Source organism: Engraulis encrasicolus, chromosome 10, assembly GCF_034702125.1.
Source record: "Engraulis encrasicolus isolate BLACKSEA-1 chromosome 10, IST_EnEncr_1.0, whole genome shotgun sequence".
NCBI lineage: Eukaryota > Metazoa > Chordata > Actinopteri > Clupeiformes > Engraulidae > Engraulis > Engraulis encrasicolus.
This window is the reverse complement of record NC_085866.1, coordinates 19,358,385-19,377,631: the sequence shown is the minus strand read 5'-3', so window position 1 is coordinate 19,377,631 and position 19,247 is coordinate 19,358,385. Positions and strand designations below refer to the sequence as shown.

Below are 19,247 nucleotides of genomic sequence, written 5' to 3'. Positions count from 1 at the left end.
ATCATTTAAATGACTTGTGTTAGTGTCTTTTACCTTGAAAATGAATATGAAAGTCGATATGAGGTAGCAAAAGCTTTTTTATTGACCAGAAGAGATTGAACAAACATGTACATGGTTTTGGACAGAAACATAATGACAAAAGAAAATAAACCTTTAAAGTTTAAACCATTCTCAGTGCAATTACGGCCCAACAATCCTGCTTTGTTGCACGTTGTGCTTTGCGTGTTCACTGATGTCATAACCTGATTGCTATTACGTTGGTGCACAGTACACGCACACACATTCATACACTCATGCCTACGTCTCTAGAGTGGAGGGCCCGGCTTGTTGGTAGGGTGAGGCAGGATCAGAGCACGGCGAGGAGAGGAGAGGAGGACGGGATGGGATGGGCTAGGTGAGGCCCAGGCTCAGAGCTTGTGGCTCACACATGTACCTCGTGGCTAGCCCTCATACCTGGCAGCGAGAATGGTAACAGAAATGTCACTGACCTGGCCCAGCCCACAACAGGTGACACCACATTCCCCTTCCCGACTTAACAATGAGTCAGCCAGGGGAATGCTGTCTTCAACCACATCGTTACAGGTTTTGAAGACGGTCGTTCATCAAAGAGTTAAGTTGTAGGCAATTGGGAATCTTTTTTGTGGCTTGGAAGACGTGTTGGCTCTTCCATTGAGAGACATTGTCTGTTTTTTATATTTCTAGCCACAACGAAGAAGCCCATTGCTCATAGATTAACACTATTCAACCACATTATTACACATGTGGACATGGCGGCGCAATAGGGAAACATGCAGTCGGCGAGGGATTGGTTTGGATTGGTGTGTTGGTCTGGTTGAGAGATTATGATAATTGAGTTGGACATTAAGAGGAGAATAGAATGGGGGAAAAGGTGGGCCTTACCTTGTGTGATCTGCTAACAAACTGTTTGACCTCCGTTAGGCTCTTAGGCCTCCCTTTTTTTCTTGTGTAGCGAGTTGTATGGTTGCCTTAGCTTTCTGGGAAGTCTTACAAATGCATACACTTACTGTAAAGTCAAGTCAACTCCTTGCTTTTTCTGTCGCTCTTGCGCACACAAATATCTCACACTCATTCTCACACACACAAACACATACACAAGCGCCCACAAACACACACACACACATGCACACATACACCAACACCCAGTGCAAACATCCTCCCACACATTTTAACAATGCTTTCGCACACCTCGACACGAAACACATCTAAACTGAAACACACCCTGACATACTCATGCTATATGCCGGATGCTGCCATCTTCTCTGGTATGACGTAAACAAAATCTGCATACTGTAAACAAGATCACCCCTAGACGTAAAAGCTAAAAACAAAAATAAAATCAACAGACAGCCTCACTTCTGGCTGCAATGTAGCCATACAGTGAGATGCTCAGCAATTTGTAACAGACTCTTTCAAAAACCCTTTAAGTCATTCAAGAGCAGGGTTTGCAGTGCATTTGTGTTTTAACTTATGCTTGACTACAAATCTCTAGAAGCACCTCTGGAGGTGGCCCTGGATTCCAGGACTATTGTTTTAAGACTTCTCGTGTTATGAATTCACATTTTTAATCGTCCTCATTCAATATTTTTTCTTTGGTGGCACCAACTTCAGTTGTAAATACAAAGGGTATATCCAGTATGGGACATGTTACATAAAAGAGCAGAAACATTTGAAGTTGAAAAAATATTGACTTCTCTCTGATGAGCCCCAAATGGAGACAGAGAGGAGAGGGGTGTAACAGGAAATGAAGTGCTTGAAATGCAGCGAGAGACGATAAGAAATAAGTCGATTAAGTGCCCCTTAACAGTTTGGCTACAACATTACAGCTGGCTGAATTATTGAACACATTTCAATTAAGAGCATTTCAAAGCTTGACCATGCCAAATTAAGAGCATTACAAAATCAATTTCAGTCGGACCATGCCAATTAAGACAAACATCATGGCGGACCCCATTATCAAAAATATGTTGTCTTTTAATTTCTTGTGTGCATGCAAATATAAGGAATTATTGAAAATATACACATTTGGACATCAGAGTCTACACAGTTTCTACATTCATTTATGCAGTTATGTGTAATGTTTCTATAAGAAATAGCTTTATGAAGATGGATAACTGTACAGTATATATATATATATATACTTTGCTCTGCTAGGAAAGTAAGCACTGTGCGTTAGCTTAAGGCAGCTGCAGGAGTGCATCAGGAGTCTACATTCTGCACTGCTCGTCTGGATATGTGGCACTACTGAGTAACTGTGCGTGTACACCAGAAATGACCCAAGCTACCAGAGTAGACAAGGTCGTTGAAGAAGTTTCGCCATGAATTTGCTTTATTCGCCAACCCTCCAGAGAGAAATGAAATCGCTTCGGTAGCGTAGGTCGTTCTTGGTGTACACGCACCTTAATAATGATACAGGCCTATTAGGCCTGGAGCTGGCTTGGTTATGTGGCACTAATGCATGGTGATAATGATACAGGTCTAGAGAGACCTGGCTGGCTGAATGTAGAAACGTATACCTGGCTCTGGCTCCATACTCCCCCATTGGAATGAGATGGATTTGGATTTCGTTTTGTTATTTTTTTGCATGGGTTTGATTATTATTGTTCTGTGAAGGCCAAGCAGGCGTTGTGCTTGGCCGTCATACGGCGTGGGGGTTGACCCACTTGTAAGTTCCCTCGTAGCGGAATCCAACCCTCTTCATCAGCTCGTCTGCCTCCGCGGGGCCCCGACTAGGACAGGACAAACAAAAAAAGGAAAACAAATTGATTTCTACATATTGCCTGTGTATGTGACCAAATCACATCATAAATCCCTTTTACTTTCTTGTTTTTATTTTCAAATACATATTTTAATTTAGCAGGGAGACACATAAAATTGAACTATTTTTCTACAGCTAATAATAATAATAACAATATGTGAACATTTCATAAAAGACAAAGGAAAGACAGAACAGAGAAAAAAATGTATACATGAAAGACAGAAGAGAAAAAAGGAGAGACTAAAAATAACCCAGTTGGCAGATCAAACTGCCCACAATTTCCTGCATGTTACGTAGCAAGTTCTTGACAGAAGCAATCAGCGATGTGTACAAACATGGCTATCGCCACATCTTCACACCCATGGGTGTTGCTCACTGTGTATTTTTAGCTGTGTGAGCATATTTCTGATGTAATGAAGGTGACTTGTATGAATGAATGAAGGCGACTGAATCACCTGTTGGTCTTATGGAGGTGGCTGAATCACCTGCCCTGGGAGTATAGTATTAGGACGGGCATCTCAACAGGTGGAGACGTGAGTATTGGGGTGTAGAAGGCAAGACTTATCTTCCAAAGGTATGAGGCATAGGTGGAGTACGGTAACTCACCTGACATAAGTGTGAGGTGCAGGTGGACTATGCTTGGTGGTGTGTCTGGCCTGCAGTAAGTATAAGGTATACAGTAGGTGGCGTATGCTAACTCACCTGTCGTAGGTATAAGGTATAAGAGGCACATCTGAACTTACCTGATGTAGGTATATGGAAAGGGAGGTGTATGTTAACACACCTGCCGTAGGGACAAGGTATAGGAGGTGTGCCTTACCTGCCGTAGGGATAAGGTATAGGAGGTGTGGGCTCCTTCTCGATGTGATGCAGTAGAGGAGTGAAGATCCTCCAGGCCTCCCTCAGTTCATCACTACGACAACACATGCATCATGACAGGAGGATGAGCACATCCAGATTAACCCGCCTACTCACTCACTCTAAAAATTCTCAAAACTCATGTTTGCACGGCAATACCATTCTGCAACAAAACCCAAACATTTTTTTTAACATGCCAAATGCTTTGCACAAATATGGACCCATTCCGTACTCGCAGGAAACAAAAAGGGTGCCCAGTACAGTACACTCAGGAAATGAAAAGCCAGCACACCAACCTGCGTACGAAATGCATCTGGCTGCCGCAGAAGACATCAAGTATGAGCCGCTCATAGGCATCAGGCAGCTTCACATCCTGCATCAGGAGTCAGAAACAACGCAGTACTGTCAGAAAACAGCACTACACAGCTAAAAGCTGCCCTTTAGACTAGAGGGTTGCAGGTTCAAATCCCTCTACCAGTAACATCACACATGGCTGAAGTGCCCTTGAGCAAGGCACCTAACCCCACATTGCTCCAGGGACTGTAACCAATACCCTGTAACTAAATAACTGCAAGTCGCTTTGGATATAAAAAAAGTGTCATTTAAGTGTAATGTAATGTAATGTAAAAGTTAGTAATGTACTGTATTTTCAAGTCCAGAAACAGTAGTAATCCATTTCCACAACACTACTGCACCCTTACCCTGCAATCTCACCCAACCTGTGACATGTAGTAGTGACATGTATTCAACTTGCATGTATCCGTTTGCTTACTAGTGTTGTCTGGCAACAGGAATAATGTCCTCGACTGTCCTGCATAAGACGAGAAGACCAACTCCTGCACTGCAAGACGCAAATGCCTCCCATGCACTCTATATGAGCGACGCACTCTAGATCAATGATTGTGATAAGTGTTTGTCAATATATGTGCTATGTTCAGTTAATAAAAATAATGAAATATATACTGTATGTTTTTAGAATAATCTCCTCCAAGAACACTCAGCCCAGGTGTAACATGGAGGGACATTCACAGGAGCATGCGGATGGCAAAGTCAGGCATTTACAGTGCTTCCCTTACCCTGTATCTGCTGCGGTATGTGAGGTCCAGCTCGGTCTCCTCGGGGCTGAAGTAGACGCCGGGCTTCTTGCTCATCATCTTGGCGTAGATGGCCTCGTCTGGCTGGATGCGCACCACCAGCTCGTTGCGTTGGCACTGCGCGTTGAAGATGTCACCCGGCACGTCCGTGAACTGCAGCCTCACCTCCGCCTTGCGCTCGTTCAACGCCTTGCCACAGCGCAGCACGAATGGCACGCCTGCGGACACAAGAGGGATTATGCCGACAAAAAAGAACTAGCGACAGGCACAAACTAAATAGGGTAGCGACAGGCATGTGATTTCACTAAAAAGCAGAGACTGGATTTCATTTCATTGTGCTACGACGTAATCAAAATGACATCTTTCACCTACTTTCAAGGGATTATATGCCTACTGTGATGCAAACATGTCTTAACATGCTATAGAACTGTCCTTAAATTGGTGTGATGAATATATTACCCTAGTGCCAACAGAAAATGCACTAACTACACGTTAGGTCAAAACTGAAGCTTATATTTTGAACTTTGCAGGCTCAAAGTGGGATTCTGAAAAAGGATAGTGTGTGTTTTAACGTAGAAACAAAAACAGAGTGTGCGCTGATGCAATCTAGGTGAAATGTCAAGCACTGGCGAGAGCATTATACTCGTCTCACAGGTTTAAGTTCTGTCATGATGCCGTGAGCTATGTTAATCTCTTGACAATTGATGATCTTGCCTACGGGGAACTGTTGCCCATAGTGATAGGATGACAGGAGTTTGCAAAGCATATAATACACGGTTTCCACTCCCAGTCAGATACTGAATAAGATCTCCTGACGACTTCTAGACTTTCCAAGACCTAAAATCTGAATTTCCACAACTTTCTTTTTAGAGTACTAAAACAAAAATAGTTTATATGGTTAACAAAAATAAATCAAAAACACTTGTCACCAATGCAAAGGACTGTGCTCAAGACCAGTCTCCTAAAGAGGTGTGATCCTCTCCCTCTCCTTTTTTCGGTGGTGTTTAGTGGCAGTTTGCATACAATGTGCACTACTGACATCTATAGTGCTAAGGGAACTCCATTCACTCTCGACCTTCGCTGGTACACCCTACGTCGCATGGATTCGGGAAATCCCATATGAATCTCTACCTTATCAATCGTCTCTGGTATAAACGGCACCATCATCATTCTGCAATACAGTAATTTGTGACTACTTTGCACAGAAAATGATCATATTCCTTGACTTTGCCTGTCCGGAACAGCCTTAACAGCCAATTCTCAGATATTCCAGAAATTCTCTGACCGGTGGGAGCTCTGATAATAAGAGTGTGGTAATTACCATCCCAGCGCTCGTTGTGGACGTACAGCACTGCGGTGGCAAAGGTGGGCGTGCAGGAGCCTTTCGGAACCGTGGGGTCGTCACGGTAACTAAGCTTGGCGTCACCTTTGCCCTCTGAGTCCCCCATGTACTGTCCCAAAACCACATCAGACACACACACCGGAGATATGCTTTTCAGGACCTTTACCTGAAAACACACATGCACACACACACAAAGACAAATAGTAAGTCACGTGAATGGAGTTATTGAATAATGTTATATTTTTATACAGCATCAAACAGTGTTAATATATTCAGAATCAACACTGCGGGCCCAAGGAACACTGTAATTTAGTTGACATTTGACCTTTGACTTGACTTTGAAGTACCAAGTTGTGAGGAAATTGCACTTCCTTTACGAGACAAAATGTCACATTTACCGCTCCCATGACCTTTATGAATGAGAGACCAGCTCACACAGGCACACTGACAGACACACCATTCATTTATTTATCACCAAGCCGCTGCTGAAGTACTGAGGGGGGCATTCTTCACATAACACACATTAAAAAAGGGCTGATTTGTGTCCAGCAACGAGGGGAATGTCGTTTGTCAGTTTGTGAACAAAGGGCTAAATGCACACTTTAGTTCTCAGCCATCTAGATAAAAATGAAGCTCTTAGGGACAAGCCTTTCATATTTATGAAGCTGTAGGGTTTCTGTGTGTTTGTGTGTGTGTGTGTCGTGAGAAATTAGTGCAGGCAGGCAGGAAAATGAAGGTTCAGTGTGTGTGTGTGTGCGTGCGTGTGTGTGAGTGTGTGTGCGTGTGTGTGTGTTTGTGTGCATGCTTGCATGTGTGCTTCTCCAGGAGACTTGCAGCCCCTGGATGTGTGTGCTGTGCACCACATGTCTGCGCTGGTGCGCAGTGAATGAATGAGTGTGTGTGTGTGTGTGTGTGTGTGTGTGTGTGTGTGTGTGTGTGTGTGTGTGTGTGTGTGTGTGTGTGTGTGTGTGTGTGTGTGTGTGTGTGTGTGTGTGTGTGTGTGTGTGTGTGTGTGTGTGTGTGTGTGTGTGTTTATACACCACACATGTGTGGGATTATTGAAGTCCACCCTGCCACGATGCAGCCTAGGCCTCTAACACCTTGGGGAAGCAGAACTAATTAAGCAGGTTACTCTAATTGCTCTTAGCTTTCAGCAAGGGCGTCAAGCAGGAGAGAAACGAGATCCACCTGCTCCACTATTTTTTAGGCCAGCTGCCTCTCTCCCGCTGCCTCCTTGACCCGTCAGTCATGAATGAATCATGTCTCTCACTACAGCCAAAATAATTCAACAGAAGCCTACTCTGATGAATTGACTTCAGAAACTACCCGTTAGAGTTGATTTCAGCCCAAGCAGCCCATCTCGTTCTTGTCCATTTCGGTAACTTAAGACCACTTTGAAGTGATCTTTACTTAAACAACTAGAGAATAACAAGAAAGCACCAGCCCCTCTTAACGATGGCCTAAAACCCTACACTTCACCGCCTTTTGTTTACGCCAGTCACCACCAAAAGGGGTGTAAGACTAGACTTTAGACCAGTGTGGCGGTGCGTCTGTCGTCATGTTAGGAATATCGATGTCTTGTAGGCGGCTCGCTCTCTCGCATGCTTGCTCACGTTACCTTCTCGTCTCGCACGTCATCGGAGCTTGTGGAGGCCGGCTTCTCCATAGCAACCAGGGACAGCATCTGGAGCAGGTGGTTCTGCATGACGTCACTGTGGGCCAATCAGATGCAGTGTTATTTTGCACCCCCTGCTGGCGGACCAATCAAGTGTTTTGTTATATTACACCACCTGCTGAGAGGCTCACATAACTGCCTGCTTCTCTGGGTAGCTGCTTATCACCACCTTAGAGTCGTAAGCCAATTAAATCAATTCAGCCAATTAAATCAATGAAGCCAATTACCGTAATACACTGGAGGTGCGTTCAATGTACTTCCTTATGAGGTTGATGCTAAAGTCATCAAAGTAGCCTCCTTACAGTATGACTACTTAAGTATTGGTTATCTTTGGCATTTTAGACACAACTGTGCACAGCAACTCATACACCATGTCTTTCTTCACTAATGTCTTTAGTAGTCTGCATATACATCATCTTACACATTAACAGTACAACATGACAATTCTCAAATCCTCACAGATTAAGTCAATTCAAATAATAAAGTGAATTTAAACCCATGGGGGTTGGATTTGCTTTAGTTTACCGGATGATGCCGAAGTCATCAAAGTAGCCGCCTCTGCCCTGAGTACCAAAGGGCTCTTTGAAGGTGAGAACAACGCAGGCGACACTCTCCCGATTCCAGATAGGCCCGAAGATCCTGTTTCCAAACCTGCCACAGGAAACATCACTGTAAACATGCTGTTAAAAACAAAACATTCTAACTCGGATGTTGGTTGGCACACAGGTCTTGAGGATTGTCACACAAGATGGATTGAGTGGACTGGATGGATCAACCATTTCAGTAAAAGGAATGAGTGGTAGGGTTGTTATTTTCTGAGGTAAGTCTGATCTCTGATTCTATTGGAGTGCAGGTGGACACCCCGAGGACCAGGCTATGTACAGACAACAAATCTGACAAAGACTTAAGGTCCTATGTCACAGACAAGTGACAAACTACCAACTCCCTCAGACGTACTTACATTCTAACAATCTTACAGTCTAAATTAATGTACGTACATTATCCCTGTGTCACAAAAGGTGTAAACAGTCTTTTCATCACTACAGAGCTTTTAAGACCTGAAACCTCAATTAATAATGAGTCTCTAAATAAAAATAAATATGTGAATAAATTATTATATATTATCATAATTATAAGATCTGTTTTTGAGAGAGTTAGACAGTCAGGAGAGGTGTGTTCTTCCTCATCGCCCTGTGCAGGTGGGCCATTTGATGATTTTTAATGATCTGGATGGATCAACCATTTCAGTTAAAGGAATGAATGGTAGGGTTGTTATTTTCTGAGATAGTTTCGATCTCTGATTCTATTGGAGTGCAGGTGGACTTCCCGAGGACCAGGCTATGTACAGACAACAAATCTGACAAAGATTAAGGTCCTATGTCACAGACAAGTGACAAACTACCAGCTCCCTTAGACTACAGTATATGCAAAGTATACGTTGCAGGGGGGTGCCAGAGAGAGGGGGGGCGCCAAAGAGAGGGCGTTGGAGGGCGGCAAATAATTATTAAGTGTTTTTTCTGGGAGGGGGGGCACCAAAATAGTTCTTGCATACCCCCCCAGAAATTAGTAGTTGCGCCCCTGTAGACGTACTTACATTCTAACAATCTTACAGTCTAAATTAATGTACGTATATTATCCCTGTGTCACAAAAGGTGTAAACAGTCTTTTCATCACTACAGAGCTGAAACCTCAATTAATAATGAGTCTCTAAATAAAAAAATGTGAATAAATTATTATATATTATTATAATTATAAGATCTGTTTTTGAGAGTTAGACAGTCAGGAGAGGAGTGTTCTTCCCCATCGCCTTGTGCAGGTGGGCCATTTGATGATTTTTAATGTTTATAACTGTTTTAACATCTTTATACTGATTTTGGCGAGGTTGATTGGGGGCGGGGTTTAACATTGGTGCCGCCCCCTATTGCGTGCGCACTAGGCAATTGCAGCGTGTGGACAGGTGTGTGGTGTACCTGAGCACCATGAGGTTCTGCACCATCTCCTTGCCCAGGTAGTGATCTATGCGGTAGATCTGATCCTCAGAGAAGAGGGAGGACAGGTGAGCACACAGCTCCTCTGACGTCTGGAGGTCACGGCCAAACGGCTTCTCCACGATCACCCGGCTCCAGCCCCTACAAAAAGACATCAGTGTCATCTCTCAGTGTTCAGCAAAGCCTCCAGTCCCCATAAGCACACTGTTTTCATTGGGTGGTCATCCCCCAGCCTCAGCCCCAGCAGAGGACAAAACAATCACCAGACACGGGTATCACAGTTGAGCTGTTACCATGAAAATTTAAATGTAAATACAAAACATGATAAATCGCTAGCTAGCCGAATGCTGGGGACAGAATGGCAAAAGAGAACAGAAAACAGCCAACCACCAAGACTATCCACAAACAGCTGGCTGTAGCCCCTACGAAGGACACAAACACAGTCATCACAAAGTACTCAATCTGCCAATTGCACTACAACAGCCTATCACCTATCTTCTCCAGGCCCTGTAGTATAGGGCAGTCTCCCAAAAAAGGTTGGGAAACATTGGTGTAAGGATAACATAATTATCTGACACAGGCTTCACATGCAGCTCTGGAATAATGAAATGCTTTGGAATTTGATGAAGAGGATGGGTGGTCAAAAGCCATCAAATAAAGCTGACCAAATTGAATGCTTGCACCAGGAGTGGATTAAAGTCCTCCGATAACAATGTGAAAGACTGGTGGAGAACATGTCAAAACACATGAAAGCTGTGACTAAGAATCAGGGTTAGTCCAACAGACATTCATATATGAACTATTCCTTAGATAGAATGTTCATTTTACACAAGCACATACCTAGAAGTAGTGAAATCAGAGAAACTGATAACTTTGAATTGGTCGCTTATTTATTTTCAGAACTGTAATCAGCAATCTCCCAGTTACATTGTCGTGCATGGAGACGGAAAAAATGAAAATGATATTTAGCCGAACGCTAGAGACAACAGCCAATCACATTGCATCTCCATCATCACCTGTGTCCAGCTTGTAGAACAGGGGTGTCAAACTCATTTCAGTTCAGGGGCCACATGCAGCCTATTTGATCTTGAGTGGGCCGGACCAGCAACATAATTGCGAAATATCACAAAGTTCTGCTTCATATCGTAATAGATTTGCTAGTCAATCATCTTGAGGTGGATGACAGCAGGTACATCAGAAACACTGTCTGTAAATGCCTTAATAAAAAGGCAATTTTGTTTTGAAGTATTGAACACTTGAAATCTTAAACACCTGCATCAACTTTGCAACATAGAGATTTACTTCTATTTACAACATTCTTATTTTATTTTATTTTTATTTTCACATCTTGAACCATCTTGCAGGCCGCATCTGGTCCCCTGGCCTTATGTTGGACACCCCTGTTCCAGAATGACACCATACTCAGTACAGGGTTGGAGATGAAACTAGTTCCCATTTTCATGTTTGTGAATTTTCAATAAATATAGCCAACCCTGGAGATCCCCAAACCGAACAGACAGAAGTAGCAGTGTACTATTACCCTTGCGCTAATTTGTTAATATGTTGAGTTAAACATTTTGGGTACCGGTAAATATTTTTTTCTTCCAAAAGGTAGTTATTTTTATACAGTTCAAACGGTCCTCAATACATCCACCACATAAATGTACTGTATACAAAGTCCCCACTTTTATGGAATTTACATTGAAAAATGAATGCATTGTCAGTGTTGCAAAAAAAGGGTTTGGCCAGATCAAACAGGTTCTAACTGGATCAAACCAGGTTAAGCCCATCAAAATGGTTCAAACAGGATCAAACGGGGTTTCGTTGGATCAAATTGGTTCAAACTGGTTCTAACTAGATTTAACCAGTTTAGACCAGATCAAAGAAGTTCTAACTGGATAAAACCGGATTTGGCCGGATCAAATGACGCTGTACTCATCTGATAAGTGATTAAGCTCTCAGTTTTTGCATTACAAAGAGCTATAAATACAGAACACATAACCAAGATAGTTGAGAAGCAGCTGCATCAAGACAGAATGGCAGAGCAATAAACACAATAGCCCATCCCTAAGCTCCAGCCCCTAGAAACATCACATCCTCCTAACGTCATCTGTCACTAGCCATCAGTCATTCGACTCCCCCTTTCCGTCTTGAAAGTGAAAGTGAAAGCCCATTGGGAAACTCCAACTCCCATTGTCATTGTGACACAGCACTCCACAGCACACAAGTGCACACTGCACACAACGAAATTGCATTTATGCCTCACCCGTGCAAGGGGGCAGCCCTCAGTGGCGCCCCATGGGGAGCAGTGCGGTGGGACGGTACCATGCTCAGGGTACCTCAGTCATGGAGGAGGATGGGGGAGAGCACTGGTTGATTACTCCCCCCACCAACCTGGCGGGTCGGGAGTCGAACCGGCAACCTCTGGGATGCAAGTCTGACGCCCTAACCGCTCACCCATGACTGCCCTGTCTTCAGCAGACATTCCTGTGCACACAAAAGGATATCATAGATAATAGGTCATAGGTCATAACTCATTTCCAAATGTCCAAACAGCACAGACTGTAAGTGTGTGCTGGCTCCTGTTACTTAATAGGACAGAAATACAGTATCCGTTTAATCCCTCTACAGGATTTTTAAAAGTCATACTACTGCATATAGCAGGGGTGTCAAACTCATTTTGGTCCGGGGGCCGCATACAACCCATGTGGACCTCAAGCGGGCCGCATCAGTAACATCATCACAAAAAAAAAACCTTAAAGCAGAGGATTAGTTTTCAGTACTATCGCGTTATCTTTTCAGCATGTTTTAAAAGTGTGTTGAATATGTAGAAAGCAATGCAATACTGATAATCCTATGCAACATTTCATTGATTTCATTAATTCATCGCCAACCGTCAATGAATAAAATACGGGACAGTTCATTTTTGTGGGGTGTCTGGGGGTCTCCCCCCAGAAAATTTTGTATTTTTTAGATGTAATTTCCTGCATTTTGACATCCTGTTTCCCGCTTCAGCTGAATGCAAACAAATACAAATACAAGTATATTAATTATTTAATTATAACCAATACCAATACGGAGAAGTATTAACTTTTGATCTCTATATATGATGTTTATCAAATGCCTGTCACAGTACAACTTCACTATTTTTAGTATAGAATATACCGTATAAATGAGAGAGAGAGAGAGAGAGAGAGAGAGAGAGAGAGAGAGAGAGAGAGAGAGAGAGAGAGAGAGAGAGAGAGAGAGAGAGAGAGAGAGAGAGAGGATTAGGGGGTGGGTTAATGTCATGCAGGTCTCAATATTTCCCCCAATGGCGTGATTGCGCATTTCGGTTATTTCTTTGAAAAAGACAAAAAATATATATATTTTAATTTTTTTTACATCCGGGCTGGATCGAACCCTCTGGCGGGCCGTATGTTTGACACCCCTGGCATATAGAATAGGCTGTAGGCTGTATTGAAAATCATGCTGGATGTGCTAAATAACTTCAGCATATTGTCTGCCAACACAATAATGTTACAACAGATAGGGAAACACCGCAATGGACTTGGGGTGCTGATTCTCACTGTACTCCCTGGCCTGTCCCGATGTGTCCCTGACCTGTGTGCACTGCCCTTAAATCCTCATCTGCGGTGCCAGGTATTACATCATGCAGTCCACCTGACTTTTTGAGGTGTCCACTAGCTGCCCTGTGGCCTTGGCTATAGGTAATCCCGCTCCTGAATAGAAACTGGCCACAGTGGCTTAGTAACGGTGACCTGACCGGTGACCTGACAACTAACTTCACACACATGATGGTGGGTGGATATCGGACTGTGCTTTGAATCGCGCTGATCAGCAAGTGGCGTGAGGATGCTGTTTAGCCAAGCAAGTTCAGCATGCATCAAACGGAGCGTCCTTCCCTAGGACTGGTGGAGTGGTTTTTCACAACAGCTAGGCCTACGCCAGTGCCACGTCTCCGTTTCCACAGAGAACTTCACCTTGTCGTTAAGTCTATACAGCTATGAACAATTAAGAAAATCGTCTAGCATACTTTTATTTTATGATGTATAATTAATTTATGTAATTTATATTTTTCTGCACAGGAGTTACCTACTGTCATTTCACTGCACACTAGCCTAAGGCTAGGGTTGTATGTGACAAATAAAAACTCTAACTCTAACTCTACTGTTGGTGCAGCAGTCGCCCTGCACCCTACAAACTAAAGGTTGCTGGTTAAAGTTCATGTGAACCCTCTACTCCTTATACCCTATACACAGAGATGGACAAGGAGCGCAAGGAGATGGGCTTCGCTTTAGATCAGAGGGTTGCCGGTTCGAATCCCACCCTTCCACATCCTACTTCACACCATGGGTATAGTGCCCTTGAGCAAGGCATCTAACACCACACTGCTCCAGGGACAGTAAACCAATACCCTGTAAAAAGCCTAACTGTAAGTCACTTTGGATAAAAGCGTCAGCTAAGTGTAATGTAATGTAATGTAATACTACCTATGCCAGCTGGCCATGCATGTTAGCTAGTGTGTGTAGTGTGTAGCTAGTGTGTAGCTAGTGTGGGGGGGTGCTAGACGAGACAATACACTCCTGCTCACTTTTCTACTCTAGTTCTGTTCTGGCGCTCTACTGTACAGCATTTACTGTACAGACTTACTTCTTGCTCATGCAGTGATGCTTGATGTTCCTGGTGACGTCATGGTAGACGCTGGGGGGCAGGGCCAGGTAGAAAAGGCGGTTGGCCTCCGTCCCGCTGGGTAGGCCGTCTAGGTGAGCGTTGAGTTTGGAGAAGGCGTCATCCTCGTTGTACTTCCCGCTCAGGTAGGTGTTGCGGCTGAAGAACGCGGCCAAGCGATCGCCATCACCATCAGAGACCTACAGGGAAAAATAAGAGCAGAAGAAAAATACAAGTATTGCAAATGATTTAAATAATTTAAGTATGCATCTTATTTGAAATGCTGATTAAAGCACTGTTTCTTGTATGAACTCTTAAAATATGAAACTCTTAAAATATGGCCCCTTTTATAAATTTGCTGTTATCGGAATAGCAATGACCAAACTGTAATGTAACACTGACAGCTCTAGCTCTGTATAAAGCAACTGGGGCAGTCAAGTATTTTCAGTGACTATTACAGTGGAACGGTGCACACTATGGTCCTTGTATGCAAAATACTTACAAAAAAGATGTAGCCCGATTCGAAACAACACCGTGGCCTTCATTACATCTTCATGAAGGTGTCAGTGAAGATGGCATTGACTATTACTAAAGGACTACAAGAGACCTACATCTAAGGCTGACATGCAGTGAATGGTACAACCAAAGCAGCTTAAACCCATTTTAGCTTTTGATTAAACTTATTTCATGTTTTTATGTGCTTCGGAGGCTGAGATATTTACGTTTAGATAAGCAGAGAGCGCCTTTTCCCAAAAAGGGCTTAGGTATTCAGCAGGCGTTCTTTGCAGGTGCCTTAGGCTAAAATGGGTTTAAGTGAGGAGTCAGCACACTCACTTAGTATCCTTTTTGTGTTGTATTCCATGGCAGAACTATGTTTTAACCAGAAGAAGACCATAGTGGTGGAAATGTAGTTCTGTCATGGAATAAAACACAAAATAGGATTTCAACTGCATGGACTCCTCACTTTAAAACTTCAGTCAGCCGTTGTCCTGCACCTTAACCTGGGATGTGCACAGTCTTCCTCCTCATCTACAAATGCAGTTGCCTTCAGGAAAGGCAGGCACAGGCTACTAGGTACTACGAAAGCAGTAATTGATTGGACTACTAAAGCAGTCACCTTCATGTAAGGCAGGCACGTGGTGCGAATGGTGTCCACAGTCAGGTTGGAGCGGGCAAAGCCCACAAAATAAGTCTCCTCAGGGAGAAGTCCATCTCTGAAAAGCCACCTTGAACACACACACACACACACACACACGCGCACAGACTTTGAATTGCAGTTATGGTTGAGTATGGTACTGGGGGGTTCAGTGCCTGCTGATTAAAACACCATTTGTGCACTACAAAAACAGAGTTGGCGAATTGATTATTATTATTGATATTGAATTAGTATAAAATGTTTAAGACAAAAAGGTACTATCCTTAATAATGGGTGGAAATGCACAGACAGACAAACACATACACAGACAAACACACACGCACAAACATTTCCAGCAGTTGACAAAATGGCACAAGATAAAGTAGCCTTTTTATTTTATTCTTGTAACAATGCTCACCATAACGTGGGGTAAATCTTCTTTCTGGCCAGGTCTCCCTAAAATGAGATTTCAGATTATGTTACGTCACTCAAAAAGTGCAACTAGGGGAAAACACTACACTGCTCAGAATTTGGCAAACTTGACCTCTCCTGTTAATCGCCTACTAAGGTACTTTGACCTTGTTAGAAAAACACCTCTGAATAGGTTGGATCTATTTGTCAAGTGCTTTTATTTAGTATTCTCTTGCCATTCAACTAACTTAGAGACACATTTGACAACTTTAATGCACAAATTTAAGGCAAATATAAGGTTGTGGTTTAGTAATCTGAAGTGTTGTCCACAACAGTAATTCACAAGCTCAGAGCAAATGTTAGGGTGTAGAATAGTGTAATGTAGCCTGATGCTTGGTGATTTGAGTAGTAATAGGTGGTAGTGTATTGTAGCGTAATGTGGTGTGGTGTAGTCTGCTGCCTAATGGTTAACATAGTACATGTCAGGATAGTCTAGTGCAGTGTTTCCCAACCTTTTTTGTCTTGTGTACCCCCAAGCCTTTTTCGCTGTGCCATGAGTACCCCCTAAGTCAAGTTCTATATCGCTTTCTCCATCCCAATGTAACTAAGCTCCATATATTTGGTAAAATTTCATTTTTCCAAGTACCCCCTGCAGTGTACTCGCGTACCCCTAGTGGTACACGTACCCCTGGTTGGGAAACACTGGTCTAGTGTAGTGGTGTAGCACAGTGTAGTGTAGTGTGGTTAAAATAGTACTATGTAATAGCTACTGAAGTGTAGTGTAGTGTAGTGAAATGTAGTGTAGAGTATCCTAGGTGTGTGTGTGGTGCAGCGCAATGTAGTCTGATGCCTTTGGTTAAAATAGTACTAGGTCAAGGTCTCTTGCTGATCGAGAGCTGAAGCTCAGGCCACACCGCACCCCGTGTTAGGGTTCAGAGTTCAAAGTGCAAACAGCCTGGCTGGTAACATTTTAAAGGATGGCCGGCCTGGGTGTGTGAAGTAAGTGCAACACTGAAACTGGAATGTTCCGAAAGGACTTCCTAACCGTGTGCGAGGGCAAAAAGCAATAACAAGACAAAAAAAAGACAAACTGAAAAACACCAACACAGCAGAAGGATCATTTTAACTCAACTGTTGTCTCTATGTCTGTAAAACAATAATATAGGCCTATAGGCAAAATTTTGTAAAATATAAGCTTTTACAATACAAGTTTAAAGGGGGGTTAATTAGCCCTCACCAGGCTGTATTATGTCACACCTCCAGGCTGGCATAAAAGAGGCCACAGTAATATCAAGTAGTAGCCTACGCCTTCTGACACTGGCGCCTTTGGTGACACCAAGAAAAAGAAAGGACAAAGACGGGACAGGCAGAGATGGAGCCGATGCCGAGTACAGCAGAGCAGAGGAGGGCAAGTGAGGGCAAACTGGAGCCGTACTGTAGTTCGCCCTCAGGTGCTGCGAGTCAGTTTACAGCTCGCTTGAACATGCCAATCTCGCTCCCTCTCCTCTGCTTGTCCCTGAGCTGCGGTCACAGCATGGTGCGATTCCTGGTGAGATTGCATTCCACTGGGGAATGAAGTTAATTAAGTTTTGTTTAACTAGCCCACGCTCCGGTCATACACCCAACCGCACCATAACTGACAGTTCCATCAAGTTGCCACCACAGACAAACAAAAACCCCAAGAAGTGGACTCACGGATGCACCCAAAATGATGAATATGTGGGTGTCAGACTGGTGAAACTCGCGGTCGTCGTGCAGCTCTTTTCGAAGTTGCCCGAACACTTGAGAGCGAGACAGGGGAAGTGAAGCCATTCTGGATACTGGTCTGGGGAAGAGGGAACAGTCCAAACAAACAGTAGACAAGGAGGACAGGAGGTTATCTATGACTGAAGTTCTCAAATCAGACGAGACAGAACGCCCGTGCATAGGCTGCTACATTTACAAACATCTGTCAAAATGGCTACAATTATAGTACAGCAGCCTGGAGAGTGGCCATGCAGCATCCGACCGACCGATTGATTAGTGTATGGGGCTGCTGGGTGGAAACAAGAGAACTGCGAAACGTTAGTCAACGTTAACGTCAAAGTCAGGAGAGTACCTGTCAATTAAGAGACTGCATATGTAGCCTACAGTATGCATATAATGCATCTCCGACGTTGTGCGGTTACGTTCAATTACATGGGACAGGTAGGATTACCATCCACATGTTGGCACGCGGCAATAGGAAACATGGCTCTCCGGGCTAACGTTACAAGCTAGCGTTACCATGCAATATGCATCCTACAGACAGATTACCAACTCCCGAACAAGGCACATGTGCACTCAACGACAGAACAAAAGGCAAATCTGTACATTCTGGTACAGCTTAACAACGCAAACTATCTCTACAGAATCCTTGTTGTCACTTACTGTACAGTTCAAGTGGGGCGTCCTGGTTTGCATAAATACAGGACCTGAACACTGAAAATCAAGCCGCACTGTCATGATGACATCACGACGATTGTTTCCTTTCTGGGCGGATTTGTTTTGCTCTCTGACATTTCGCTGATTGGCTAATTCTTCAGACACATGCTTGGCACACAGCTGCGCGCCACGCCCACTCGTGGAATGTCTGTCGCGACTGTAAAAATAATCTTTTGCATCAGAAATCACTGGATGAATTTAAACTGCAAGACACGAGCTCTCGCGGGCGCATCCTCATCATCATGTATATTGGCTATTTTTTTCCCCCTATACCTATTCTTTTTTTTTATCACATAATAGGCGACCATACAGTACAAATCTGTAAGCTGCACTGAGTACCATCCCAATACCTCTGGTGGGTGAGCTGTAGTGCCATCTAATGTCACAGTGAAGTGCAACATTATATCCTATGGGCATGAATTGCCATTAAAACAGCAGTAACAATGTTATAATAAAAAAAAATAGTGAATTATTCACATGATAATCAAGTCACACAAAATGGTGCTTTCATAGGCTACTATATGGGCATATCAATATTTCATTTAACAATTTGTGCAGCTTTTTGTTGTGCCAATAAAAGATTTCTCAGGAGGCCACTTAAATAAAATTGGCATTTATTCTTGGCCACCAATATGACATTGTACAGAAACAAATATGTGCCAAAACAATGCATTTACAAAAGTAAAAACAAACAAAAAAATCATTCATTTTGTCATAATCTCCTTAGCATTTCAATAAAGCCATCAAGCTTCTTGTTTTTTTTTTCTTTTCTTTCTTTTTTAAAGAAAAGGAGTGTCAGCATGTGTCAACAGCAGCACAGGTGGCAGAGAGAGA

General features: G+C 43.3%; 1 protein-coding gene across 2 annotated transcripts; it reads right to left on the bottom strand.

The window, feature by feature from the left end:
- Positions 1–59: 59 nt before the first annotated feature.
- Positions 60–18,446, bottom strand: LOC134456777 (glucose-6-phosphate 1-dehydrogenase-like). Of its 2 annotated transcripts, XM_063208306.1 has the most exons (14): positions 18,360–18,446; positions 17,646–17,775; positions 15,958–15,995; positions 15,522–15,630; positions 14,387–14,604; positions 9,716–9,874; positions 8,271–8,396; positions 7,689–7,782; positions 6,050–6,236; positions 4,711–4,946; positions 3,931–4,007; positions 3,597–3,689; positions 2,682–2,747; positions 60–453 (listed from the first exon to the last, which is right to left on the bottom strand). In XM_063208306.1, the coding sequence occupies exons 2-14, from the start codon at positions 17,760–17,762 to the stop codon at positions 441–443; spliced, it is 1,533 nt and encodes a 510-aa protein (XP_063064376.1). In that variant the 5' UTR covers positions 17,763–17,775; positions 18,360–18,446; the 3' UTR covers positions 60–440. The 2 variants fall into 2 exon arrangements, with proteins under 2 accessions (XP_063064376.1, XP_063064375.1); XM_063208305.1 differs by lacking the exon at positions 60–453 and having other exon boundaries at positions 1,567–2,747.
- Between the last annotated feature and the right edge of the window lie 801 nt (positions 18,447–19,247).

What these genes read in the sequence shown, in the direction of transcription:
- LOC134456777 (XM_063208305.1), bottom strand. Translation starts at nt 17,762, where the DNA reads ATGGCTTCACTTCCCCTGTCTCGCTCTCAAGTGTTCGGGCAACTTCGA. An exon ending in CATCACTGCATGAGCAAGAA is followed by an intron (nt 9,875 to 14,386) that starts GTAAGTCTGTAC and finishes GTCTTTTTGTAG; the next exon opens with GGGCTGGAGCCGGGTGATCG. An exon ending in CCACAACGAGCGCTGGGATG is followed by an intron (nt 4,947 to 6,049) that starts GTAATTACCACA and finishes TTGTGTCCGCAG; the next exon opens with GCGTGCCATTCGTGCTGCGC.